Source organism: Lygodium microphyllum, chromosome 22 (genome assembly GCF_053477565.2).
Source record: "Lygodium microphyllum isolate KBCC chromosome 22, Lygodium_microphyllum_v1.1.10, whole genome shotgun sequence".
Classification (NCBI taxonomy): Eukaryota; Viridiplantae; Streptophyta; class Polypodiopsida; order Schizaeales; family Lygodiaceae; genus Lygodium; species Lygodium microphyllum.
The window spans coordinates 57,781,901-57,805,367 of NC_141156.1; the positions used below are offsets into that span (position 1 = coordinate 57,781,901).

At 40.6% G+C, this 23,467-nt stretch overlaps 1 protein-coding gene across 3 annotated transcripts in view; it reads right to left on the reverse strand.

The window, feature by feature from the left end:
- The window catches only part of LOC148017186 (P-loop containing nucleoside triphosphate hydrolases superfamily protein), a 63,665-nt gene that overhangs the window by 33,856 nt on the left and 6,342 nt on the right, over positions 1 to 23,467 (reverse strand). For all 3 annotated transcript variants that reach the window (XR_015687887.1, XM_087663071.1, XM_087663072.1), the window contains exons 5-11: positions 18,328 to 18,428; positions 18,115 to 18,232; positions 17,483 to 17,614; positions 17,334 to 17,399; positions 16,051 to 16,257; positions 15,822 to 15,917; positions 79 to 219 (exon numbers count right to left, since the gene is read on the reverse strand). Coding sequence is in view for 2 of the 3 variants with exons in the window: in XM_087663071.1 (XP_087519197.1) it covers positions 79 to 219; positions 15,822 to 15,917; positions 16,051 to 16,257; positions 17,334 to 17,399; positions 17,483 to 17,614; positions 18,115 to 18,232; positions 18,328 to 18,428 (861 nt within the window). In the remaining variant the exon portion in view is untranslated. The remainder of the gene's footprint in view (positions 1 to 78; positions 220 to 15,821; positions 15,918 to 16,050; positions 16,258 to 17,333; positions 17,400 to 17,482; positions 17,615 to 18,114; positions 18,233 to 18,327; positions 18,429 to 23,467) is intronic.

Consider the following 23,467-nt stretch of genomic DNA (forward strand, 5'->3'; position numbering starts at 1 on the left):
CCAAGAGCATTAAACATTGCAAATGCCATATGAGAAACTGCAGAACATCTAACTTGGCAAACAAATTTAAAAAAATACCTCAGCCCTATATCTCAAAGATTCAATGGCCTCCTTGGTCAACAGTGGAAAACGCCCAATGGAATGTGAAGTTCCAGTATCAATGCCTGCACTAAAATAGTCTTGAATATTTTTCATTGAGCTTTCTTCTTCTGGAGACACCTGCGCAGGCATAAATTCCATGCAGTCTGAGGATGACAAACTCCAAAAGAAAACCAACTGACAGCTCTTATTGGAGCCAAGATTAAGCATCAGTTACAAGCCAACATAAGCATTCCAGACTGCAGGATACAAACAAGTATGAAAAAGCATGGCAATCTAATGCCCAGAGTACATAAATTTAAAAACATAGACAGCATAATCCACCTCAAGTAGCATCATACCCTTCTGAGACTCCATTTACATCTAGAGTTATTGAATAACATAAACCCTTGCTTTGGCAAAGCACCAAGGAGCTTTTGTAAAAAACCATAGCTATTTTTACATTTCACTACTTTCTACTGTGCGATTATGTATTTATTTCATGTATCAGTGTTATGATTCAAGTACACTTTGCCTTTATTTACACGAGCATTGTACACATTAGTGAAACTATTTTGTATGGCCCAAATAAAGCATGCCACAAAAATGTTTTTTCCCTGTTACTATCACTATTGGCGTCGCAAATTTACTGCACGCGTCACTATCAGCATCGCAACATGTATCACAAAGCGTCGTTATCAACGTCCCTATTTGCATCGGTATCATCGTCGCATTTATGACGCTGATACCAATGCAAATAGCGATAGTGATAACGACGCTGATATAACGACTGTTCTATGGCATCACCAATACCAACATTTTTTGTGACGACAAGGGAAAATTTTTCTACTTTGCCAACATCATAAATCTTTGCGATTTTATAACTTCAAAAAGGCTTGAGAATATAGTGAAAATCACCAATCATTTTCAGATTGGCCAAGATTTTGCACACACAAAACAAAACTTTGAAGCAAACAACAGCAAGAAGGTTCAGGCAAGGTAACCACAAAATCTTTCACCCCTGACATGTTTCACCCCCGAACCATTTCACCCTTGAAACATTATGTTTCACCCTGAAACATTTCACCTTTGAGCAAATCCCAAGCAAAATGCCAAGTAAAACGGTTGAATAATACATATAAGATAGTTTTCTATATAAACAATAATATCCAACTTACACATTTATACCATGCAAATCCTTTCATGTCGACAAATGATATCTTTTTTCAGCTACACAAGATCAATAAGGATGGGATCCTATATACAGAGTGCGTAAAAACCCTTAAAAAAGCAAGAAAAAACAATTTTTGTCAATTAAATAATCATGTTTCGATCAGCCATTTCATTCAGTATGTTTCACATTTTAGTGAAACATTTCAGGCATTTCTGATTTCAGCGCCAGTGAAACACGTTTCACAATTACCATGGAAGGTTGTCAAGTAGAAGTTTGAGCTGAGCTGTCCGATTTTAAAGACATGAACAATAGCTTTGGAAAATGACATCACTCAGATACCAAAGACAAGAGCACAATATGATAAACTCGTGATCTTGCAAACGTCAATAAAATTTTCTATTTTTGAGTGCATTTCAACAAGTTGTATCATACATTGTCCAATCAATTTCCACACCTATTCCTCTAGTGCATGCCTTGGCACAAAGCAAGGATGCCCTTGTGATATAGTAGAGTGGTATTCCTCATTTATCCCCAAGCCAAAGAAGGATGATTGTGAGAGGGCGAAGGGAGGGCATTTTGATGCTTACATACATCTACATGATGCCATGGATTGTGAGAAAGGCTTTCTACATGCATTAACACAGTTTGATAGTTCAAATCTTGGAGTTGGTTTGACTTTCAAGTTCGTGGTGTGTGACTTGACAACAAGTGGTGCTTGCTCCTAGTCAGCTCCCCAATGGGAGAACACTACCACTATTTAGCTCAAGGAAGGGAATGTGTGGTCACCACAATATGCTTCTTCGGGGCTTCTCATGACAAACAATGAGATTTACCTATTTACACCTTCTACAATCAAGGTTTGAGTATGATGCACATCAACATTTGTGCTTCTACCAAGGCGCATCTAGCATTTGGTTAGTGATAGAATATCCATGATGCTTCTCATGTCACTATTCTATGTAACATGATCTTATAGGTTTCTAGCAGATCATTGTTGTGGTATGGGACACGGTGGTGGATCTTGGGGGCTTGTATATTCACCCGTGATCAAAGATATGGTGTTAGAAGTGCACATTTCATGAGCATTTGAGTATTCAGCATATTTATTAGGCTGTTATTTGGGTAGCTCAGTTAGGGCTTTGTCTTAGGTCTCATTCTATGTGTATACACTCCACTCCTCCACTCTCATTATATCCAATCACATCCGTATGAAGAGGGGGATATTGGAGGTATCGCTCATCATCACACATGCCATCACTCTATGTGGTTTGTAAAGTACATCTCATGTCTTGAGTTATGGATTCCATTGCCCATTCATGCATTCCTTAAGTTTTGTGTTCTTTGTTGTTCATTCTCCTTGGTGTGTATTAGCAATTGTATTCTTCCACTTCCAATGCTTTGCTCGCTCTTCGAATTGTCAATGTGTTCTTTACCATAGATGACTCATCCGTTTGGTCAATGGTCCATTCATCTAACAACCAACAGCCCATTGAATGGCTGGCATGCTTCAATTTTGATTGCCCATTCGCCTAACAATCAACAACCCATGTAATGGCGGGTCCTTTATGCAACATTAATTTGGGGTTGCCCAGTTTTTGTACCCCCAACTTTATGGGAAATCCCAAGCATCATAAGCTCTGCCAGCAGTTGTCCTGCCACCTAATCACCATCATGCCTACCATTATCATTTACCACCTAGATAGTGATTACCACTTATCTCTCTCCCTCATCCCATTTAAGTCTATCATGATTCACCTATGCACTAAACTGCAAACACCCTCTAGAAATCCCTATAATTCTTAGCATCTTACCTATATCTAGCATTTCCCCCCTTCTCTTTAGCCAATTTGCATTCCTTGTTACCCTCAATCCCACTATAGAAGGCATTGAAACACTCCTGAAGAAGGATAACACTAAGCTCTAGAGCCATGTAAGGGAAGGATAATAGATCATGGCACACATTGAATCAAGTTCAAGGCTTGCCAAAACACCTAGAACTTTGGTCAAGGAAAAGACTTCTGAAAACATTTGTCAAGCATAGAACACTCGGTTTCGTGCAATGGCCAAAGCACTCTGCCTGCTAGTATAGATAAGTGTCAAAGCCATCTACTGCACATGAAGATATGCAAGTAACTTGTGAAGTCAAACACACTACACTATGGATAAGTGTCAAAGCCATCTGCTGCACATGAAGATATGCAAGTAACTTGTGAAGTCAAACACACTCCACTATGGCTGTGAATGTTGCTCTATCTCTACTCAACCTCACAATTGGAAGTAGTAACTATAGTTTGTTTCTGACTAATCCAAGAAACAAGAGATATATCCAAGAAGCAGCAGTTGCGACTGTGAGAGACACAAGAATCTAGGCATCCCGCACAACCACTGTCTAAGTATTCATGCAAAGAGAGTGAAGAATTAGCCTTGTAGAAAAGGCCAAGATCCTGGGTGCCTTTAAGATATCAAAAAGCACGCTTCATCGCCTACCAATAAAGTACTGACAGGTTGTGCATAAATATGCCCAACTAGGAGATAACTGATTGAGGATCGGGCCCCATGTGACATAGATAAATCAAGCATCCAACAACCTGCTAATATAAAGTAGTGTCAAAGGATTGGCTACCAACATTCAAAGTGAATCTGAAACCAAGCTCCAAGGGTGTAGACACAAACTTGCAATCCTCAAACTAAAACCAAAGTCCAAGGGAGTAGACACAAGCTTGCATTCCTCAAACTGAAAACAGTGAAGAAGCTGTCCAATATACTTGGATTGTGTCATGATGATGCCCCCCTCAATGGTAGCAAAATTGAATACCCAAGTAATAGTGAACTAGACCAAGATCATGGCAAAGGTCTACTGTAAATCAGCCTTAAATGCAGCAATTTGACCAGCATTAGTCCCAATGACAAGCATGTCATTAACATAAAGTACTAGAAGAATAAAATCAGATCCTTGATGTCATATTTAAAAAGTAGCCTCAATAGGGCTATTATGATATCCAAGCTACAATAGACGAGAATATATATGAGCATACAAACCCCTGAAGCTTGCTTTAAACCACACAAAGCCTTCTTGAAATGACAAACTTTGTGCTTAGAGCCTTTGACTTCAAATCTTGGAGGTTGTGAAACATATAACTCTTCAATGAGATATCCATGGAAAAATGCGGTCTTGATGTTCAACTAATGCCCCTCCCAATGAAAGTGGGCAACAAAGGCAATAATACTCCTAATGGTAGTGAGGCCAATGGTAGGGGCAAAGGTCTCCTCAAAGTCAATTGCTTGCTCCTAGGCATAGCCCTTAACAACAAGGTGAGCTTTGTACTAGTCAATAGAACCAACTGACTTTCATTTAAACTTAAAAATCTATTTGGTACCTTGCACGCTTGTCGAGAGGCAAGTCACATAGCTCCCAAGTGCCATTTTGATGGATGATGGAATCAATCTCTGCCTTCATTGCTTCCACCCAACGATCGTTTGGAAAAGCATCTTTATAGCATAAAGGTTTTTCATCGCCTATTGTAGCCACCAATGCACATGCAAAAAGATAACTTTGTTCCTTGCTAGTGGAGGCTCATGTGCAGACAGCCAAAGGAAAAGGATACTATCCCAAAGAGTGTCTAGCAACCAATCAGGGACTCTTTTAGACTACTGTAATGTACCTATAAGTGGTGGAAATGAAGGCTGAGTAAAAGGATCAGCCATAGAACCATTATGGAAAAGTGATAGTAGGTTGTCAAAGATGTCTAACGCATCAATAATAGGCTGGCTTTGGCAGTCTAACAAGGGATGAGAAGCATTTTCAATGAAGATAACATCTCGACTAACAATCATCTTGCTTGTAGAGAATTGATAAAGCCAGTACCCTTCGCTTCTAGCACTATATCCAATAGATATGCAGCAAATAGCCTTATCATCTAGCTTATGCATTTTCTGAGAAAACATATGAGCATACGCCAATTAAACAAAAGTCCTCATTTGAGAGAGAGAAGGTTCACAAAGAATAGCATCGAACCAGGGTTGTCAAGCACGAAAGGTACGAAAGGTACAGTATGATAAAATACAATACTAATTGGTACCTTATGATTTTATAAGATACAGTATGATATTAGTACGGAAAAAAAAAAACTTGGTTATTTTGGATTATAGATAATAGAACACGTGTTTAAAGCTAAAATAGCAATCTCACTTGAGTTCATAGAATGAATACATCAAGGTAACAAGGTAAAACCTCACGTGCAACACGCTACTAGAAGACAAATGGGAGTGTATACACAATACCTCGTACAACAAAGTAAAGTGTAAGGTAGATGGACAAAGAGGCTCTTCATTCTTTTATGTGTGTGTGTGTGTGTGTAAATTTGTGAGCACATAAATATACTGCATTGGATATTACCAAAAAAAATGTGTGTGTGTGTGTGTGTGTGTGTGTGTGTGAGAGAGAGAGAGAGAGAAAGGGAGAAACTTGGTAATTTAGGGGAGAGAGAGAGTGTGTGAGAGACTAGAATTTATGATAATAAACATAAGGCTTAGGAGTTGGAAGATATTGTGTGGTCTAGTCTTCATAGGCCAAAAATAGTCTCTTTTTTGTACGAATTGGTACGGATACATACAGTATAGTACGGTACAAACCGTAAGGAACAAACTAGTCCGTACGTAGTACAAATGCAACTATGCATCGAACCAAAGCTAATTTGATAAATTCTTACTTTTCAACGTACATTTTGCCATCTCCATGAGTGACCTATGCTTTCCTTTCACTACTACATTTTATTCTAGGGAGTAAGGGACGATGCACTGATGATGAACACCTAGAGATGCAAGATACTTTGAAAACTGTTTCGAAAGATATTCAACCCCCCATCGGTGCGAAGGGTCCGACTGCGAAAGCCACTTTGGTTCTCCACCATGACAATAAAAATCTTGAAGCAAGAGAAGACTTCAAACTTAGACTTCAGTGCATACACCAAAGTGAATCATGATTTGTCATCAATAAAGGTGACAAAATAAGGGAATCCACCAAGAGACTTTGTCCATAGAGGACCACAAACATCATCACTATGAAGGAGATGCAAAATGGATGGAGAATGAACATGAGAATCCTTTGAAAAGGAAAATCGGTACATCTCACTAAGCAAACAATCTTCAAAAATGTGATTCGATGGCAAGTGAACTTTTGGGAAATCTCTAACCATATCATTTGGTTGGAGCTTTATCAATGCTTGAAAGTTAATGTGGCCAAGCCTCTGATGCCATAAATGTGTATCTTGGAAGGATTCCTTTGTTAATAAGGTACGATCAATACGATTTTCAGCAAGCTGTTGATTATATTTATCAAGATGACAAAGGCCTTTAGTGAGGGTGCCTCTCAAGTCAATGAAAGAAGAAACTTGATCATCATATATCACAAATTGAGGGCCATCAAAAATGACATGGAACCCTCAAGTTGCAATGGCTGAAATAGAAATAAGATTCTTCTTGAAGCCAAAGCACATAGAGAACATCATGAGATGTCAAAGGAGTGCCCCACACAAAGACAACCTCCACATGACCAATGCCTTTAAGTGTAGAAGAGGCATCGTTGGCACACACGACTGTGCCCCCCAAGGTACATGAGAGAGAGAGAGAGAGAGAGAGAGAGAGAATGCTTTGCAAGACGTGATGTGCTTGGGTGCACCACTATCGTACAAGTAGATCAATGATAGAAAAACAAGTATCATGAATGGAAGGATTATACTGACATTGAATGAAAAAAGTATAATCCTTGGACTGAGTATAGTTCATAGTCTCGTGTGTAAGAGCAAGACCGGATTCCTTCTTCTTCTTTTCCAATGCAATGTGCTTATGACATTCAGTGATGTCCTACCCCATCTTTTAGCAATAATTACACCTCTTAGATTTGTTGAATATACCCTTCGAAGGGTTGCAAGAGGATGAACTAACATGGAAGGATGTCTTCAATTGAAAATGGGTGAAAATAGAAGGATGATCAGCATGAGGGTTAGCTAATTATTGACCGACACCCTTGTTTTGGACTTTAGGTTTGGCTTTTCCACGATGATGGATGGAAAAGGCCTGTTCGGTCGCCAAAGAAGCATTGCAATTGAGACGGATTTGTTCTTCCTGCAACACAAAAGACACAACTTGATCGAAGATATAGGTAACTTAGCTGCCCATAGTTACCAATTGCAAAGTAGTAGCAAAGCCTTCATAAGATTCAAGTAGACCATTCAAAATTTGTTGAATATACCCTTCGAAGGGTTGCAAGAGGATGAACTAACATGGAAGGATGTCTTCAATTGAAAATGGGTGAAAATAGAAGGATGATCAGCATGAGGGTTAGCTAATTATTGACCGACACCCTTGTTTTGGACTTTAGGTTTGGCTTTTCCACGATGATGGATGGAAAAGGCCTGTTCAGTCGCCAAAGAAGCATTGCAATTGAGACGGATTTGTTCTTCCTGCAACACAAAAGACACAACTTGATCGAAGATATAGGTAACTTAGCTGCCCATAGTTACCAACTGCAAAGTAGTAGCAAAGCCTTCATAAGATTCAAGTAGACCATTCAAAGTAATAGAAACAAGCTGATTATTTGGGACTATTTCATCAATATTCAATAAACATTTGTGAAGATCTTTGATGCCGGTGAGATGGGCATCCATGATACCTCTTCCTTCCATGCAAATATCTTCTAATTGCTTACGTAAATAAGCAATGAATGCTTCATTGCACACATGATACAATGACACAAGTTCCCACATATCCTTGTATGTCTTGCATGATCGAATGTGTGGAATGATAGCTCTCTTCACTCATAAAGTGATTAAGTCATGTGCTTGGGTATCGTAGTCATCCCATTGAATCTACTCTTGAGTGGGAGGCAATGTGGAAGAGGAAGATGATTTGGCATCATGAGAGCCACCACTTGATGTGGAGGCGCGAGGTAATGCTAGTGTTGGAGAAGCCATGGTGCCATTGCCAATATGCCATAAATTCTTCGTGATAAGAACATGTCACATCACATAAGCCCACATAGGATAATGTGTGCTGTCGAGCTTCTCATTGACACCAAGCATGCCCAATAAATCATTATTATCGCTACCCATAAGTGAAAATCAATGATTATATAATAATTTGCAAGTGAAGAGAGAGAAAATCAATGTCTGAATAATAATGAACCATTGATAGAAGAGTAGATGGCTGCTTCAATGGAGTTGTATAATATGATAATAATAATTTTCTCTTACTGTTTTCCTACTGAGGGCAGAGAAAAATATGCTGAAAATAATAATTTTTAGAAATAAATTATTACCTAAACAAGGCAGCAATCAGCAATATGCTGAAGTCAGAGATTAATTGCTGGGATACTCCGATAATGTAGACAGCAGCAGAATTTGAGTGGATTATCCCAACAAATGCACTGAGATAATAAAGTTTGTCTTCAAAGTCAAGAAAAAACGGGACCAGCAACCAAATAATATGATTTTTTAAGCATGTCAAGGCCAAAGAAAGTGATTTGAGGCAAAAGCCCCAAATTTTAACTGCCTCAGAAGTCAAATTGGGTAAAACCCTTGAATTTTACCAACCGAAAATTGAAGAGAACTTGAAGAAATTGGATGAAATTATTATCCAATTGATATGATTGACATTCTTGAAGTTGAATGAAGCCTCAATTTTGATGAAACTTGATGAATTTCCAAAAAGCCCCAAATTTTCCAAAGATATTTGGGTGAATTTGAGCTCGAATGGCAAAAGCCCAAAATTTTATCAGGGGATCAAAGAGAAATTCAAATAATTTTTCTGAAATTTTTGCCCGGGTAATGTTGAATGCCATAGCTATTGAAGAATGGGGCCTCAATTCGATGAAGGATGCAAAATTTTAGAAAAGCCCCAAATTTGGCAATGAAATTGAAGCGAAATTTTGCCAAATTGGTGAAAAACCCCAATTTTGTTGATGACACTCTCAAATCTCTTCAGCTCGGTGATGAATTTGAGGAAATTGATGGCAAATCCCCAAATTTTTTGGGAAATCAGAACAAGATTCGGTGACAAGCTCCCAAGCTATGGCAGATGACAACAAGGGCTGCAGTCTTGCAAAACAGCCAATTACAGCACTCGATTGAGCAAGGGTGATGAGGCATACAAGCTACATGCAACCATGGGCTGCCAAACCCTGATGTTGGTGGCATTTGTACGCTCAAGCGACTGAGTGGATGCTACAATCATGGCACGATGACGTGCGACCATCGTGACCATGTAGTTAGGGCGATGAAAGCCAACGCGATGACAATGGCTTTGAGCGGCAACCGACCAAGGTGTGATGCTCAATAGCAATGGTTGCAAGGACAGTCTCGCAAGTGATAGCAGTGGAGGTAAGTGGCTCTCGTACCATTGTTGACCCAAGTATGGAGTAATTGTGTGATTAATTTAATGAAGAATGAATGAGAATGAAAAAATTAATCAATGCACACCACCACTCGTCACAAATGAGAAGCAATGTATCAATGAGTGAGAGAGAATACAATGCTCAAGGCGATCATAATGAAAATGCCACACTTATATGCTAATGACGCACAAAGTGTCCTTTTATTATAAAATGAAACCCTAAACGGCTTAACTATCATAGGAAACCCTAACCCTAGTGTCACTTAGTGCCTAGGACACTAGGGGCAACAACTGTATTTATTGAAATTTTAACTACCCAAGGAGCCCAAATCATGGATCAAAGGGCATCAATGCATAGCCCATGAGATAACCTACAACATCTACCATTTCCCCCCTTCTCTTTAGTCAAAATGACAATCTCCATTCCTCAAACTCGACTCCTCTATGAAAGGAACCAGAACGCTCCTCGAGAAGGATAAAAGTGAGCTTTGAAACCTTGCAAAAGCAAGACAAAAACAAATCTAAGACACCATCCTTCTACAATAGAAGAAATGCGCCAAACAAATTCAAGCCATAGAGCACCACCATGAGCTTGCTCAAAATCTTGCCACCATGATGGAGAAGATAAAAGAAAATTATGCGCTCATAATGTCTCTTCAAGTTCAAGTTGAAGCCCTCAAGCAATATATGGAGTCCCATAACAAAGAATGGCAAATGATTATAAAGAAAGATCAACTCAAGCAGGTCAAGTTCATCAATATAGCTATTCAAGAGGAGAAAAGGAGGCAAGCAAGAAGACCTAACATAAAAGTGGCAAGCATTAAGGAAGAGGACATCTGAAACCAACCTTTCTTCTTGAATAGGGTGGTAGATGACCTAACAATCAGCATCTCGCCTGTTATCATCTGCATTTGGCAGCTCGTATATCTCTGGCATTTGCATTTTGCATTCACACCATCTCCATAGTATTTAAGGACTACAGTTCACTCCCTCGACAATTGGTGATCATCTTCCTCATCTCCAATGGCATCAGAGGACTATGGTTCATTCCCTCCACAACTGTTTTTCACCTTCCAATGATTAATTTGAAAGCCAATTGCCTGGAGGACTGCGTTTCACTCCCTTCATTGTGCAAATTCCCCACAGGTTTTGCCGCCTAATTAAAACAAGACAGTACAATCATCTTCTAAGCTTCAGCTCCACTGTATTAGTTTTTCTCCTCGTAGCATGATTGAGTGCATCATCATCGTCTTCTTGTGTTTCTAAGTTTCTCTTCTCTCTTAGTGTTTGCCATGCACACTCTATTTCTCCCCACAAACCCTACTATCTCTCTAGTCTCTTAGTCATTTTTTACACAATATCAAAGCATACCTATTATCTTAACATGGTATCAAAGCCTTCTTCTATTAGTCTTTCTTGATATGGAATCAGAGCCAGAGACACTCGGCGAGCTACAAAAATCCTTTACATTAGAGAAGGCAAAGATAGGTTGCATGTTCAGCATCATCTACTGATTTCCCCCCCTTCCACTACATCACTACGAGAGAGAGAGAGAGAGAGAGAGAGAGAGAGAGAGAGAGAGAGATGCCCTTCTCTTCCTCTCCCTCCCTCCCTTCCTTTTACAAACACTCTAGTGCTATGACTTCTCCACAGGCAAATGGACAAACCACTAGGTGCTCCTTTTCTAGCATCACCAAACCTCCCACCGATGCTTGCTGGCATGAACTTATGCTCCCTACACTGCCAAAGTATATGCGTCTACCCCCAAGCACTCGTGCCACTTCTCCCTTCTGGGCCACAGAGTTCCTCACAACCGCCGCAATGCACTACCGAGGTTGATTCTTCTTCTTCTTCTAGGGTTTCAAGAATGCCACCTCAACAACCCGTGATTCTACAGTCCGCTTCACCGAGAGACAATGGTTGTTGGATACCATCCCCTTGGCAATCTTCTCCTTCAAGAGACATGGTTGTTCGACATCTTCCATTTCTTCGCCTTCGCGATCCACTCCGTTGAGAGACACCTTTACCCACCAACTCCACATAAGCCTCATCTTTCCCCACCCTCGACTACTCAAGTTCAAGATGTTGCCTCTTGGAGTTCTTCGACATCTTCAACACCCCAAATACCTTGTTCGGCACAACCAACGACACTTCCTTCGTCATCAAATGAGTTGGAGTCCATGATCCATGAGTTTTTAGATTTCCTTTCTCTCAGAGGGGGATTCAAAGGGGGATGTACACTCTCTGCCCTCAGAGGGAACTTCTACTGCTTCTTCAACTTCAGAAGGAGCCCTTGCGTCACCACCTTCAAAGGGGACACCTATACATCATGAAGTTCTTCACCCACCATTTTCTTTTTGGGGCTGGTTGTCTTCGAGCAATCATTTCTCTTATTGATATCCAAGATCTTCAGGTACCACCTAGATCAAGACCTTGGAAATTCAGCCACAACTTGGTGATGAGGCCTTCGAATTCCTTTAAGTATGGAGTTACAAAGCTGATGACTTCTCTCCCGAGGTACAATCAAGTTCTACATTTCATCATGTCTATTGTTCCTTACTACAAGTTACCTTTCAAGTGGGAATACTAGATCTTCGGGATCCTCTACATCTTCTTTCTCTCTCTTTGCTCCTCTTTCTTCATCCCTTTTTGCGCTTGAGGAGGTGTTGAGAAACCACTTCTTTAGTTTACACACTTCATTTAGGGTTTCACAAGGGCAGCCCCAAAAAGGGCTAGTGCCCACATTTTGGCCACTTTTTTCAATGGGGCACCTACTCAATGGGGCCATCACTTAATTCATTCTTCACCCACCAACCATCCCACTTTAATCATTCTTCACCCCTCTTCCTTCATCACTCCGATACTCTTCCCTCTCCAATCCACTATTTCCCATACCCCTACTGGAGGACATCGCAGTTTGTGGCCACCCTTCCTCTTCTTCTTCAGGGGCCATGTTCCCAACACCTTTCAAGCTGCGTTAAAGAGGCTCCACCCTGCTGGCAACTTCACTACTCTACCTCACAACAGCATCCACACCCTAGCATCACCCTCTAGGCTTGCATCTACACTCTACAAGATCACCACCATCAAGCATTGCCCCTCCCACTCCTAGGATCATCTTGGTTGCTGTGTTTGACAAATTCACATTTGCTGGTATCATCACACAAACTACTAGTGTTTGCATTTGGAGTCTCCCATCACTCCTTTCATCTAGTGTCAGCATCCATACTCCTAGCATTAGCATTTGGACTATCATCATCTATGTTCGACAGCTCACACATCTTTGACATTTGCGTTTTTCATCCAAGCCATCTCCCCGGCATCTAAGAACTACGGTTCGCTCCCTCGACAGCTAGTGGTCATCTTCCTCATCTTTGATAGCATCAAAGGACTGTGGTTTTCTCCCTCAATAGATGTCTTTCACCTTCCAATGATTACTTCGATATCCCACTACCCAAAGGACTGTGTTTTGCTCCCTTCACTGTGCAAAATCCCCACAAGTGCTACCACCTGATTCGGACAAGACAACGCACTCATCTTTCGAGCTTCAGCTCCATTGTATCAACTTTTCTCCTCATAGCATGATTGAGTGCATCATCTCGTCATCTTGTGTTTCTGAGTTTCTCTTCTCTCTCAATGTTTGTCTCTACTATCTCTCTGGTCTCTTAGTCATTTTTAACATGGTATCAGAGCATACATGTTATCTTGACATGGTATCAAAGCCTTCTCCTATTAGTCTTTCTTGACAGGCTCTTCCCTCAAATCAGCTATAAATTCTCAAGTCACAACTACTACTCAGAGTACAAGGTCTTCAATTTTTTAGCATGGATCCTAAGGTGGCTGAGAAACCCTACGACTACTACAAGTTAGGATTTAAGCAACAATTTCTTCACTTGCCCTTCGCCCAAAGCTATATTATGCTGAGAATTATTGAGAGAACACCAAGGGATGAGAAAGAAAGCTGATGAGAGAGAAAAATTGTAAGTTTGATGCCAAAAATGACCCTAACTAATTGTCGCCTATTTTGCAAGGGTTAGATAGTGCACCCAACTACTTGGATGTCTATGCATGTTCAAGTAGAGCTAAGGAAGCGGCAAATGCCAAAACAAGGTAAGCGGGAGCAAAAAGGGAAGAAGGCAATATATAGAAATGGACATTTCCATTGTTGATGGCAAGGAGGTCGCATAGGACACACAGCCTATGAGACACAGTCTCTAATGAAGGAGTGACCTGATTAAACACCATAGGATCCCAAGTTATGACATTGTGAGTTAGTTGTGTATCACTTATGCAAACCTAGCTTTACAAATAGTCACATATGCTACTCTTCAAAGTATTTTAAATCTTGATACCATGTGAAGGTATGCTTGTGCTTGTACAGAAAACACTAGGAGTATACAAGCATGACTAACACACAGTAAACTGAGACGAGAATGCAAAAGGAGAAGAAGCAGACACTGAAGAATGAATGAATGTTAAATTGATGAATGCTGAAGAGAAGGGATATGACTGAAAGAGCTCAAGAAGCACAGGTTGTCCAACAACCAGTAAGTCATGACTCTAATGGGAGAGGACTAAAGGAGTGTCAAAAGAGTCATCCTCCAACGACAGATCTAGAGCGCAGCAAACTACCAATCTCAGAAAAGAAAGCTAATACAGAGGCTTGAAAACAGCAAGGCAGCAGTCAACAGCAGCACCAGCAGCATGAAACACAGCCACGTGGTACGATGGATGGCTGGAGACAGCCACACGAGTAAAAAAACAGCTGTCTCTGAGGTGTACAGCAGCAAGGCAGTGCCAGCAGGAGGGCAGGCAGTAGCACCAGTAACAGGGCAGCAATCCCTACATGTGAGTGGTAACACCAGCTGCAGGGGCAGCAGCTTCTGTGGATGGGAGGAGCCTCTAGCTAGCTCAGCAGGCCTGGCTAATTGGGCAGAAGCCTGTGGTGATGGAAGATGATAATGATGATGATGATGATGATGAAGGCGATGGAGAGCTGGCATAGTATGTGCGAATGGGGGTGAAAGTGGGAATGCACACTAACTCCCCATTTATAGAACATTCTTTGACAGCTGTCCTAGTAAAAAGTGTCATGTGCTGTACAAAAAACAAAATTGTCTTTTTTAGGGCTGTTTTGAGAGCCATAAACATATGATAATATGAATAGCCATTTTAGGTAGCTCAACACTCCTCTTTCTTGCTTGCTTGAACCTTGGGGAATGGAATGGAAACCCTTCTTCCATTGTTATATAAGGGTGTGCCATGAGGTGTTATGAGGCTAGCAATTAGCCAATAAGTATATATTTCTAAGTTCTAGAGTGTTTCACACATCGCTTTCAAGCCACAAACTAATTGATACAAAGGTCCTCGCAAAGTCGTTCGGAATTTTGATCACATTCAAGGTGAATGCACACCCTAAGTGATTTGACATGCAACTAAATGTGTGGTGCTTACCTGCCAGGAATCAATCCTCAAAGTCCACAACAAGCCTAAGGGGGACTCCACAAAGGGTCCGAGAGAATATTTATGCATTTGAAGAAAAAAGGAGCATCCATCCAGTGGCAAAGAAAGAGAGACCCAAAAAACCACATGATTTTGTAGAACATTTACATGACTGCTTGAAAGCACTTTGGGTAACACAATAGCAACATCATCTACAATTCCGCATTGAGTGCTTCAAGGGTGACTACATAAATGTGCAAGCCTGTAACTTCTGCCACTGAAGCTGTGAGGTGCCCATCTTCAAGCACCTCCTATTTTTAAGGTTTCTACATGAGTTCTCAAATGGCACAAGGAGTTTGATGATAGCTTTTCCCCTCTACACTTCTGTAGCCTGATTTTAGCCCTTCTTTTGTACAAAAGTAAACATGATTCTGTTTGCAGGACTCAAATATTCTTTTGAAAGTCAAAACCACCATTATTAGCTTTGACGGTCCAAGGTAGGAAACAAGACAATGCAACATTAAAATCCCCACCACATTCATATCTGGTAAAGTGTTTCAGTAGCAGTAGTTTTTGGCAATGCCAATAACAGCAACAGGAACAATAATAATAGCAACCGTTATAATAATAACAATGAAACTTATGGGATCACGTGCACTTTGTTAGGACCACCTATTCCATAGTCTTTTAACACAAATGAAAGACCTTCACACTCAGATTTCAAGTCAAATTTACTTACAAGAGAAATAGATGCACCTGCACCACGGGCACGACCTGTGCGTCCAATTCGATGGATATAATTAGAGACTATTTTTGGCATGTCAAAATTGATCACCTGAGAACAATAAAAGTAAGCTAGGCGAATGAACTGAAACACATGATATAATTACAATCAAGATTGCTGGGACATGGCAGCATCTAAACAAACACATTAGAAGAATAACATTATACAATAGACAAAAACTTACAGTTCGCACATTCTTGAAGTCAATCCCACGTACAACTCCAAATTCAGCATCAGCATGAAGCTGTTTGCTGCTTTTCCTTTCACCTTTGACTTTAACACCTTGATTAACCTTGCCTTTCACAGATTTTGTATCCATACTGTCACTCTCTTTAAAGCCAGTCCCATCATCAGTTGCAATTAGGTAATCAAATAAGCCAAGGTTGAATTCCTAAACAAGTCATGTTCAACACTAATTAGCAAATATTCTGGTACAAAGAGTTTGCAAGTCTACAAACTCTCAATCCTCAACAGTAATCAGCATTCTGACTGCTGCTAATCTTTGTGCGGCATCTAGCATGCTTAACTCTAAACCTAGAAAAATAACAAGTTTATGCATTGCCAGATTTGTAGAATACAGCCTGTTTGACAAATGGTATGTTCAAATGTTTCTTAATGCAAGTACTGAAAGCATGACAAAATTAGGAATGAAATAAGTAAAAGGTACCAAATCAATACAAAATCAGATCTATCAGGGTACATTTGGAAACCCACAGCCATTAAGTTTTGGCAGATTTGGTTGCTTCTCATGCCCGTAACAGTCATTTTGCTGGTCAGAGTTTGAGACAAAACTCATGTAAAGAATACATGTGCTTTTCTGTGTAAAAGCAATTGAGAACATTGTGTTCATAAGTTTTGGGACTGTTTTCACAGATTTAGGACACATTTGATCTTCATCTTAGGGGCAATGCATGTCAGGTTGGTGTATGAGAAAATAAGAGTGTGCTTCATAGGCTGGATACATGGATTTCTTTTTAACTTTCTTGGGTTTGAAACAGCCTGTTCAGAGGAATGTCATAGTTTAAATTACAATGTACGAACTATGCTAGATTTGTTTGTGTTTGTGCTCTTGATCCCCTTACTTGCTAATTTAAGCCCTACATAAGGTTGCTCCAACTCGTATTGTCCTAACCTAGGTCTGACCTGAAATCAGACTGAACGCAACATTTCCCACTAGATAGATTGGTTCATGAATGCTTTCCTTATTCTTTTGAAACAAAGTAACACTCTTGAACAGCAAATCAAGAAGTCATTACAACATATTAAAGGATGCTTCTTTCCAATTTGACTGGCATCACAGGGAAGCTTTGAAGGGTCTTCACCCAATTCAAAGATGCGTATGCCTCTACTCTAGATACGAAGGAAATATCTGCTTTGAGTAATCTTGATTATCTTTTTAAAAATTCATTATGTTGCATATTTTTCTTCCAAAAGTTAATCATAGAAACTGTCAACAATTGGTGTTACCTGTAATATGTGAAGCCGTGAATTCTGTGGCAGCTCAGCATTCAATACTGCTGATTTTATACCAAACTGCAAGAAGGATCAGCTTAAGAGCAAAACCCCAGTAATTTGTTGAACTTGTAATTCTGAGATGGCCTACTAGATGGGTGTACCTGCTCAAGAAAAAGCTTTAATCTGAAACCAGTCTCAATTGTATTTACGAAGATCAGAACCTTTTTCTGGACCAGATCAAGGTGCAGTAAGGCTAATATATTCAGCAGCTTGTCTTCTGCCTTGCAGCAAATCTGCAAGCATCCAATATCCCACCAATACTAAGTTCCCGCAATCCACTTACTATTCATGCTCACTTTCTCTTAAATTCAAATTATGGTTGACTAAATAGGGAAAAATTCAAGTGAAACTAAATTTGAACCTCACTTTCAGAAGAGAGTTTAAAACCATTAGAGATTTTATCAAGGTGAAGCAAACAAAGGGAAATCGTTTAGCACGTATGGAAGAATCAAGTTTTGGTCATTCATCATAACAGTCCAACATTTGTATCAGCGCCTGTCAGCTTCAATCCCCAAGATTATTCTAGCTCACAACACCCTTTGTTGTTAACAACACCGAGGGTGAAATCCATTCCTCTCTCCCTCACTTCCACACGCACACAATAATCAAAGAGACCATAAAAGTAGATATGTAAAAGTACCCTTTTCCTGTACAACTGGAGAAGGCCCAGTGCACTAAATAAAAGGAAAGGCATACAATTCTTAAACTAGGAAACATGTAGGCATTTTGCTACCAAGAATTGTTCTACTGTCTTTGGAACAATGCCACCAGTATCAGTCCCCTCCACATCTGTAAGTGTCAGCGTCACTGGATTGTGAAGTACCAGTTTTTTGAGCTTCTCTACATCTGCACTGTCACCAACCCAAAAGATCATGTCAATGTTGAATCAACTAGGATCGTAATCATATCTCTGTCACTGCACAGCATTTCACGAACTCCTGCATACCTGGAAGTGGCTGACATTAAAAGGCACTGACATTTTCGTGGTATGTGTGGTGCAAGATTTCGAATGTCTTCTTCATAACCATATGAAAGAAGAAGATCTGCCTGCACATAGCAATCGAATAGACATGGAGATGCCAGGTAAAAGAATGATGATGTCAAACTCATATCTATGCAGCAAATCAAACACAAAAATAACAAGCACCAGTTCCAAAATTAACCCCCTCCCTCAGCACCACAACCTTTTTCCCCTAGTTGATTACATGTTTTGATTCTTCTCAGCCACCCAGCAATAATCTCATGTAATGAAAAGGAAAAAACACTTAAGATCTGTTCAAGTCCCCAAAAATAGACATCATATTGATTGTGACTCGTTTCATGCTACGAGTTGCATTCTATGAAGGGAGGTAACTCTGTAAAAACAACCCCCCACCCCCCCCCCCACAATCCCCCCCAAAAAACAAAAACACACGTATTAACACACATTTCTCTTGGTATGACAGTTTTTCTCATTACTATTACTGGGCCAGAACTTGGACATTGGTGGATCGTTTGAGTTACAAAAGGTCATTTGTACAAAGTGGATATTCTGCACTAAGCTAAAATCTAATGGGACCTTCACAAATACAAGACACATGTTGCCGTGCAAGGCTTTAGACAAAGGGTAGTGGCTATGAGGAGACCTTTCCTCCCACTACGCAGTTGACATCCTTCCACTTACTACTAGCTTTGGCCTCTCACCATAATCAAATAGATGTCAAGAGCAACTTTCTAAATGGCTCTTTGGACAAGTATATGTGGCACAGCCAATAGGGTTCTCTATTCTAGGCCATGAGGAAAAGGTACTCAGATTGCAGAAAGCTCTTTATGGGGCAGGAGCAAGGACCTATGTCCAAGTCTAGAGAACAAATGACTTCTTAAATTCTCATAGATTCAATACATCCCCTCATGACCCCAATCTTTATGTATGATCTATTCTAGAGGATGTCAGCTATGTTCTGTTGTATGTGGATGATCTCTTGATCACCAGCTCAAACAAACCCAATAGTTACCATCTAAAGGCACACTTACAATCCACATTCGAGATGAGTGACCTTGGTCTTCACTCATACATCTTGGGCATGGAGGTTGTTTGGCATTGAAAGGGTGTCTTTGTGTCACAACAAAATTCCACCCTTCAATTAATTGAAGAGTTTGCAAGATGCATGGCGAATGGCCAGCCCACTAGACCCAATTGTGAGACTAACTAAGAACTCAAATGTTCCACCCTTTGATTAGCATAGCTATTGTTTGCTAGTAGGGAAACTCTTGTGGCTTATCCACATGCACCCAAATCTTGCTTATCCAATTTTTGTACTAAGCTAGTACTTTAATGCACCTAAGCAATCTCACTGAATTTCATATATGCATGCGTTAAGGTATGTCTAGTGTACTTATGCTTATGGTTTGTCATTCATTCAAGGACTAACCTTCCAAGGATTCACCAAACCTGATTAGGTCAAAGACTTGGATAATTGGTGCTCCCATGGTGGCTGCATGTTCTTCCTGGGCTCAGCTCCAATCGTTGGTCAAGCCGAAAGCAAAAGACAATAGCTACATCTTCAGAAGCGGCTGAATACAAGGCCTTGTATGATGGCACTACCAAGGCCATCTATTTGAGGAGCTCGATAGCAGGGCTATAATTCCCATGTGAGGCACCTACAAAGATCTAGTGTGATAGCCAAAGTGCCATAGCACTTGCTTGCAATTGTAAAGTAAACTGCAGTACACATTAAATGTTCATTTGCTCATTTAAAAAGCCCCAGCAACTTTGATGCACAAAGTCATCAATTCTAGGTGGCTGCCAGAGATGCATCTGTCCCAGCTGCCAGTTATCATCACTTTCAGCATCATCACAACCAGTTTTAGCCTGCATTTTTTGCTGTTAAAGATGAAGCCTGACATTTCTGGTCACTATCTACATTAAACATCTGCCTTCTTGATATCTCAGCACCTATTATGCCTTCTCTAGCTGCCGCCTTGCTGATCTACACTGGGAGAACAGCTACATTTTGCTCTAGATCAAGACCCAACCATTGTCACCTTCCTCCTAGTGGATCATCCTGCTCGACACTCCTACAAGCTATGTTTTTGCTGTTTGCATCCTCATCTTCATCATCCTCAGCTTCAACAAGTGTTTTTTGCACTTGGGATCCATTTCCGATGGATGAAAACTCTGACACTTCCTTCAGCCCACTCTACCAGTGCTGTTAGCTGTTGGACAGCTCTACCCTTGAGCATTGTTTATACATTCATTCATTTATTCATTCAGTATTCAGCACTTTTCACTCATTTGGTTTACCTTCATTCTTCAATTTTGCATTTTGCAATGGTGTTTGTGTTCATTGTGTTCAATAATGGTTGTACACTTCGTGTTTTCTAACATAAATTCTAGCATATCTCCACATGGTATCAAAGCCGATGCTTTTCTAAAGAGTATCCTAAAGCTATAGTGGATTGCTTGATTTGTTCTTAACTATAGTACACGTCACGTACATACTCACAAAGGTTCACACCACTCCATCTTGGGATCCTCTAATGCTTTCTCAAGCTACCCCTTCAATGGAGGCTCTATTGAGGCATTATGTCTTGATGTAGAGCACAATACTACATCACCATCTACTTATTTTTCTTCTAAAGATCACTCATCATAGCCCAACTCTTCTTCTCATATCCCTTCGTAGGGTGTATCTTAGTTGAGGTACTTAGCTGAGAAGACTATGTAAAGAACATTGTGGAGGCACCGCTAGGGTTTGCACTGAGGAGAAACACATAGTGTATGACCACAACAGAAGCACAATGAGACTAACACAAACATAGAAAGCAAAACTCAAACCCTAAATGCAAAACTCAAAACTCAAACACAAGTAGAAGAAGGGAAAGAAAGAACACAACTTTGAAGAGAATGAATGATGTAAATGAATGTAAGAGTATACAATGTGCCCAAGGGCAGAGCAATATGTTGGAGAGTGACGTCCACTGGAGACGGATCCCAAATCTGTGACCACCAGTCAAAGTGTAGGATGAAGACGATGCTGCAAACGCAAGTGTCAAAAGGGCCTGGAGCACCAAACACAAGCAGGAGAGGGTGTGGAAGAGGGTTAGCAGCTATCGCTTGACATGAAGGAAATTGTCACTTGATGTGGAGAAGTTGTCGCCTCACAGAGAAACTATTGCCTAATGTGCCGAACACCAAACACAACAACAGAAGGTCACCTAATGAAGGAGATGGGCTTCCAACTATCGCCTACACACTGGAGGTGCAAATGTAGAAGACAAATGATGGAGGAGATGCTGGCAATGAAGAATAGGGTCAAACGCTGCAGAGGAAAGGGCACCAGACAGTGGGTGACAGCCAGGAGGAAGACACCAAGGCATTACAAGGGCTGATGGATTTGTGACAACAGTTGTGAAGGCTAGACGGCCACATGGTAGAAGACTAATGGCTAAAAGCTCCATTGAAGAGTGAGAACCTGCACAAAAGAGATTGAGACCAATGTGTGCAACCTATCTATTTATAGATGAGGATGGACCCTCCCAAATTAGGGTTTCACTGAACTCTCTCAGACCACGCCCTGTTTTAGAGCTTTCATTAAATTAAGCTTGTTTTGGGGCTGTTTAAGTGGCTAATCAGCATGGAATGCATTTCTTAGCTCAACAGACTGATCACTTCTCAATTGAGGGAAGGCAGCCCACTTGGGATACAACCAAAAGTCCAAATTCTTCATCCCAACCAAGCCCGCTAGCAAATACATACAATCTATCTCTATCTAATCTTGATCTTGTCTATGTTGCTCTTTTTGTTATGTAAGAGCTGACTGTAAATCGGCACAGATATCCAGATCAGTACCACTATGGATATGACAAAAACACTATAATTAGAGATGCTGCAAAAGTTAATCCTACATTTTCTGCTTCATTTGAGCATGAGTCTAGTGCTTGACACTAAGAATTTTTGTTGTTCCCTTCCACTTTAAACCCATCATTAGATTCCTATATATTAAATTTAGGACCTACTTTAGACCCACCATAGGGTATCCAACTTTAGCACATATTTTCTTTGATTCCCATTTAGGCTTCACGCTACCATTACACACTCAAAGGTGTACCACTTCACCCTTGTGCTTTGTTACAAGACTTACAAGGAATGCCGCCCGCACACTATGCACCTCTCATCTATCTACAAGTGAGTCCTACTCTATCCTCTTCGTTGGTTGTGCAAAGTATCCCACTCCAAAACATTGTTCCACCCACCCCAATTGCTCAAAAGCAAAGACCCGACCCCCCTCTTGTGTTGATGAGCCACCTCCATCATTGAAGGAAACAAGGAGTAACAAGGAATCACCTAGATGCTTAGGTCATGTCCCATCCTCCCCATTGATCCTAAACACAAACCACGATCCTATGGCAATGATCAATCTCCCTCATTGAAAGCAAAAAGGGAGTAGTGAAGTCAAAACATCACAGAGACCCCTTTAGCATTACTTCTTGACCTAAAAATGCATTACAAACTTATTAGCTCTTTAAAACAGCCCCAAACATGTAATTACCAAAAGTTTCATTAAACAGCACACGGTCCTAGAGAGTTTCTGTGTCCCATAAGCAAAGCCCTAATTTGGGAGGATCCTTCTGTATTTATAAATAGACAAGCTGCCCACCATTCAACCCATCCTTGTCTTGCAATTTTCAACCATCAGCCCTCTTCCACTAGCTGTCAACCCTGAGCAACAGCTACTATGTGATCTACGGCCATCGCCTAGCCTCCCACTACTACCGGTGATCATCTACCATCATCTTCAAGTGGTTAATTGCTGCATTTACTAGTTCCAACCCTAGAGACTACTACATACTCCCTCGTGGAGTGGGGATTATCCCCTATTGCCGAATCAACAAAACTCTTCAACTAAAGTTCTCTATGTTCCAAATTTGGGATTTAACCTATTATTTATTCGTAGTCTTACACAACTAGATACCCGTGTTGTGTGTTCACACAGGATGTAGTGACCATGGAGGATACTACAAAAGCGGTTCTTTGGACAAGTACGTAGGAGGGTGGGCTTTATATGCTCATAGCCCTTGCGGCAAGGACTTTCCACAAGCTCAAA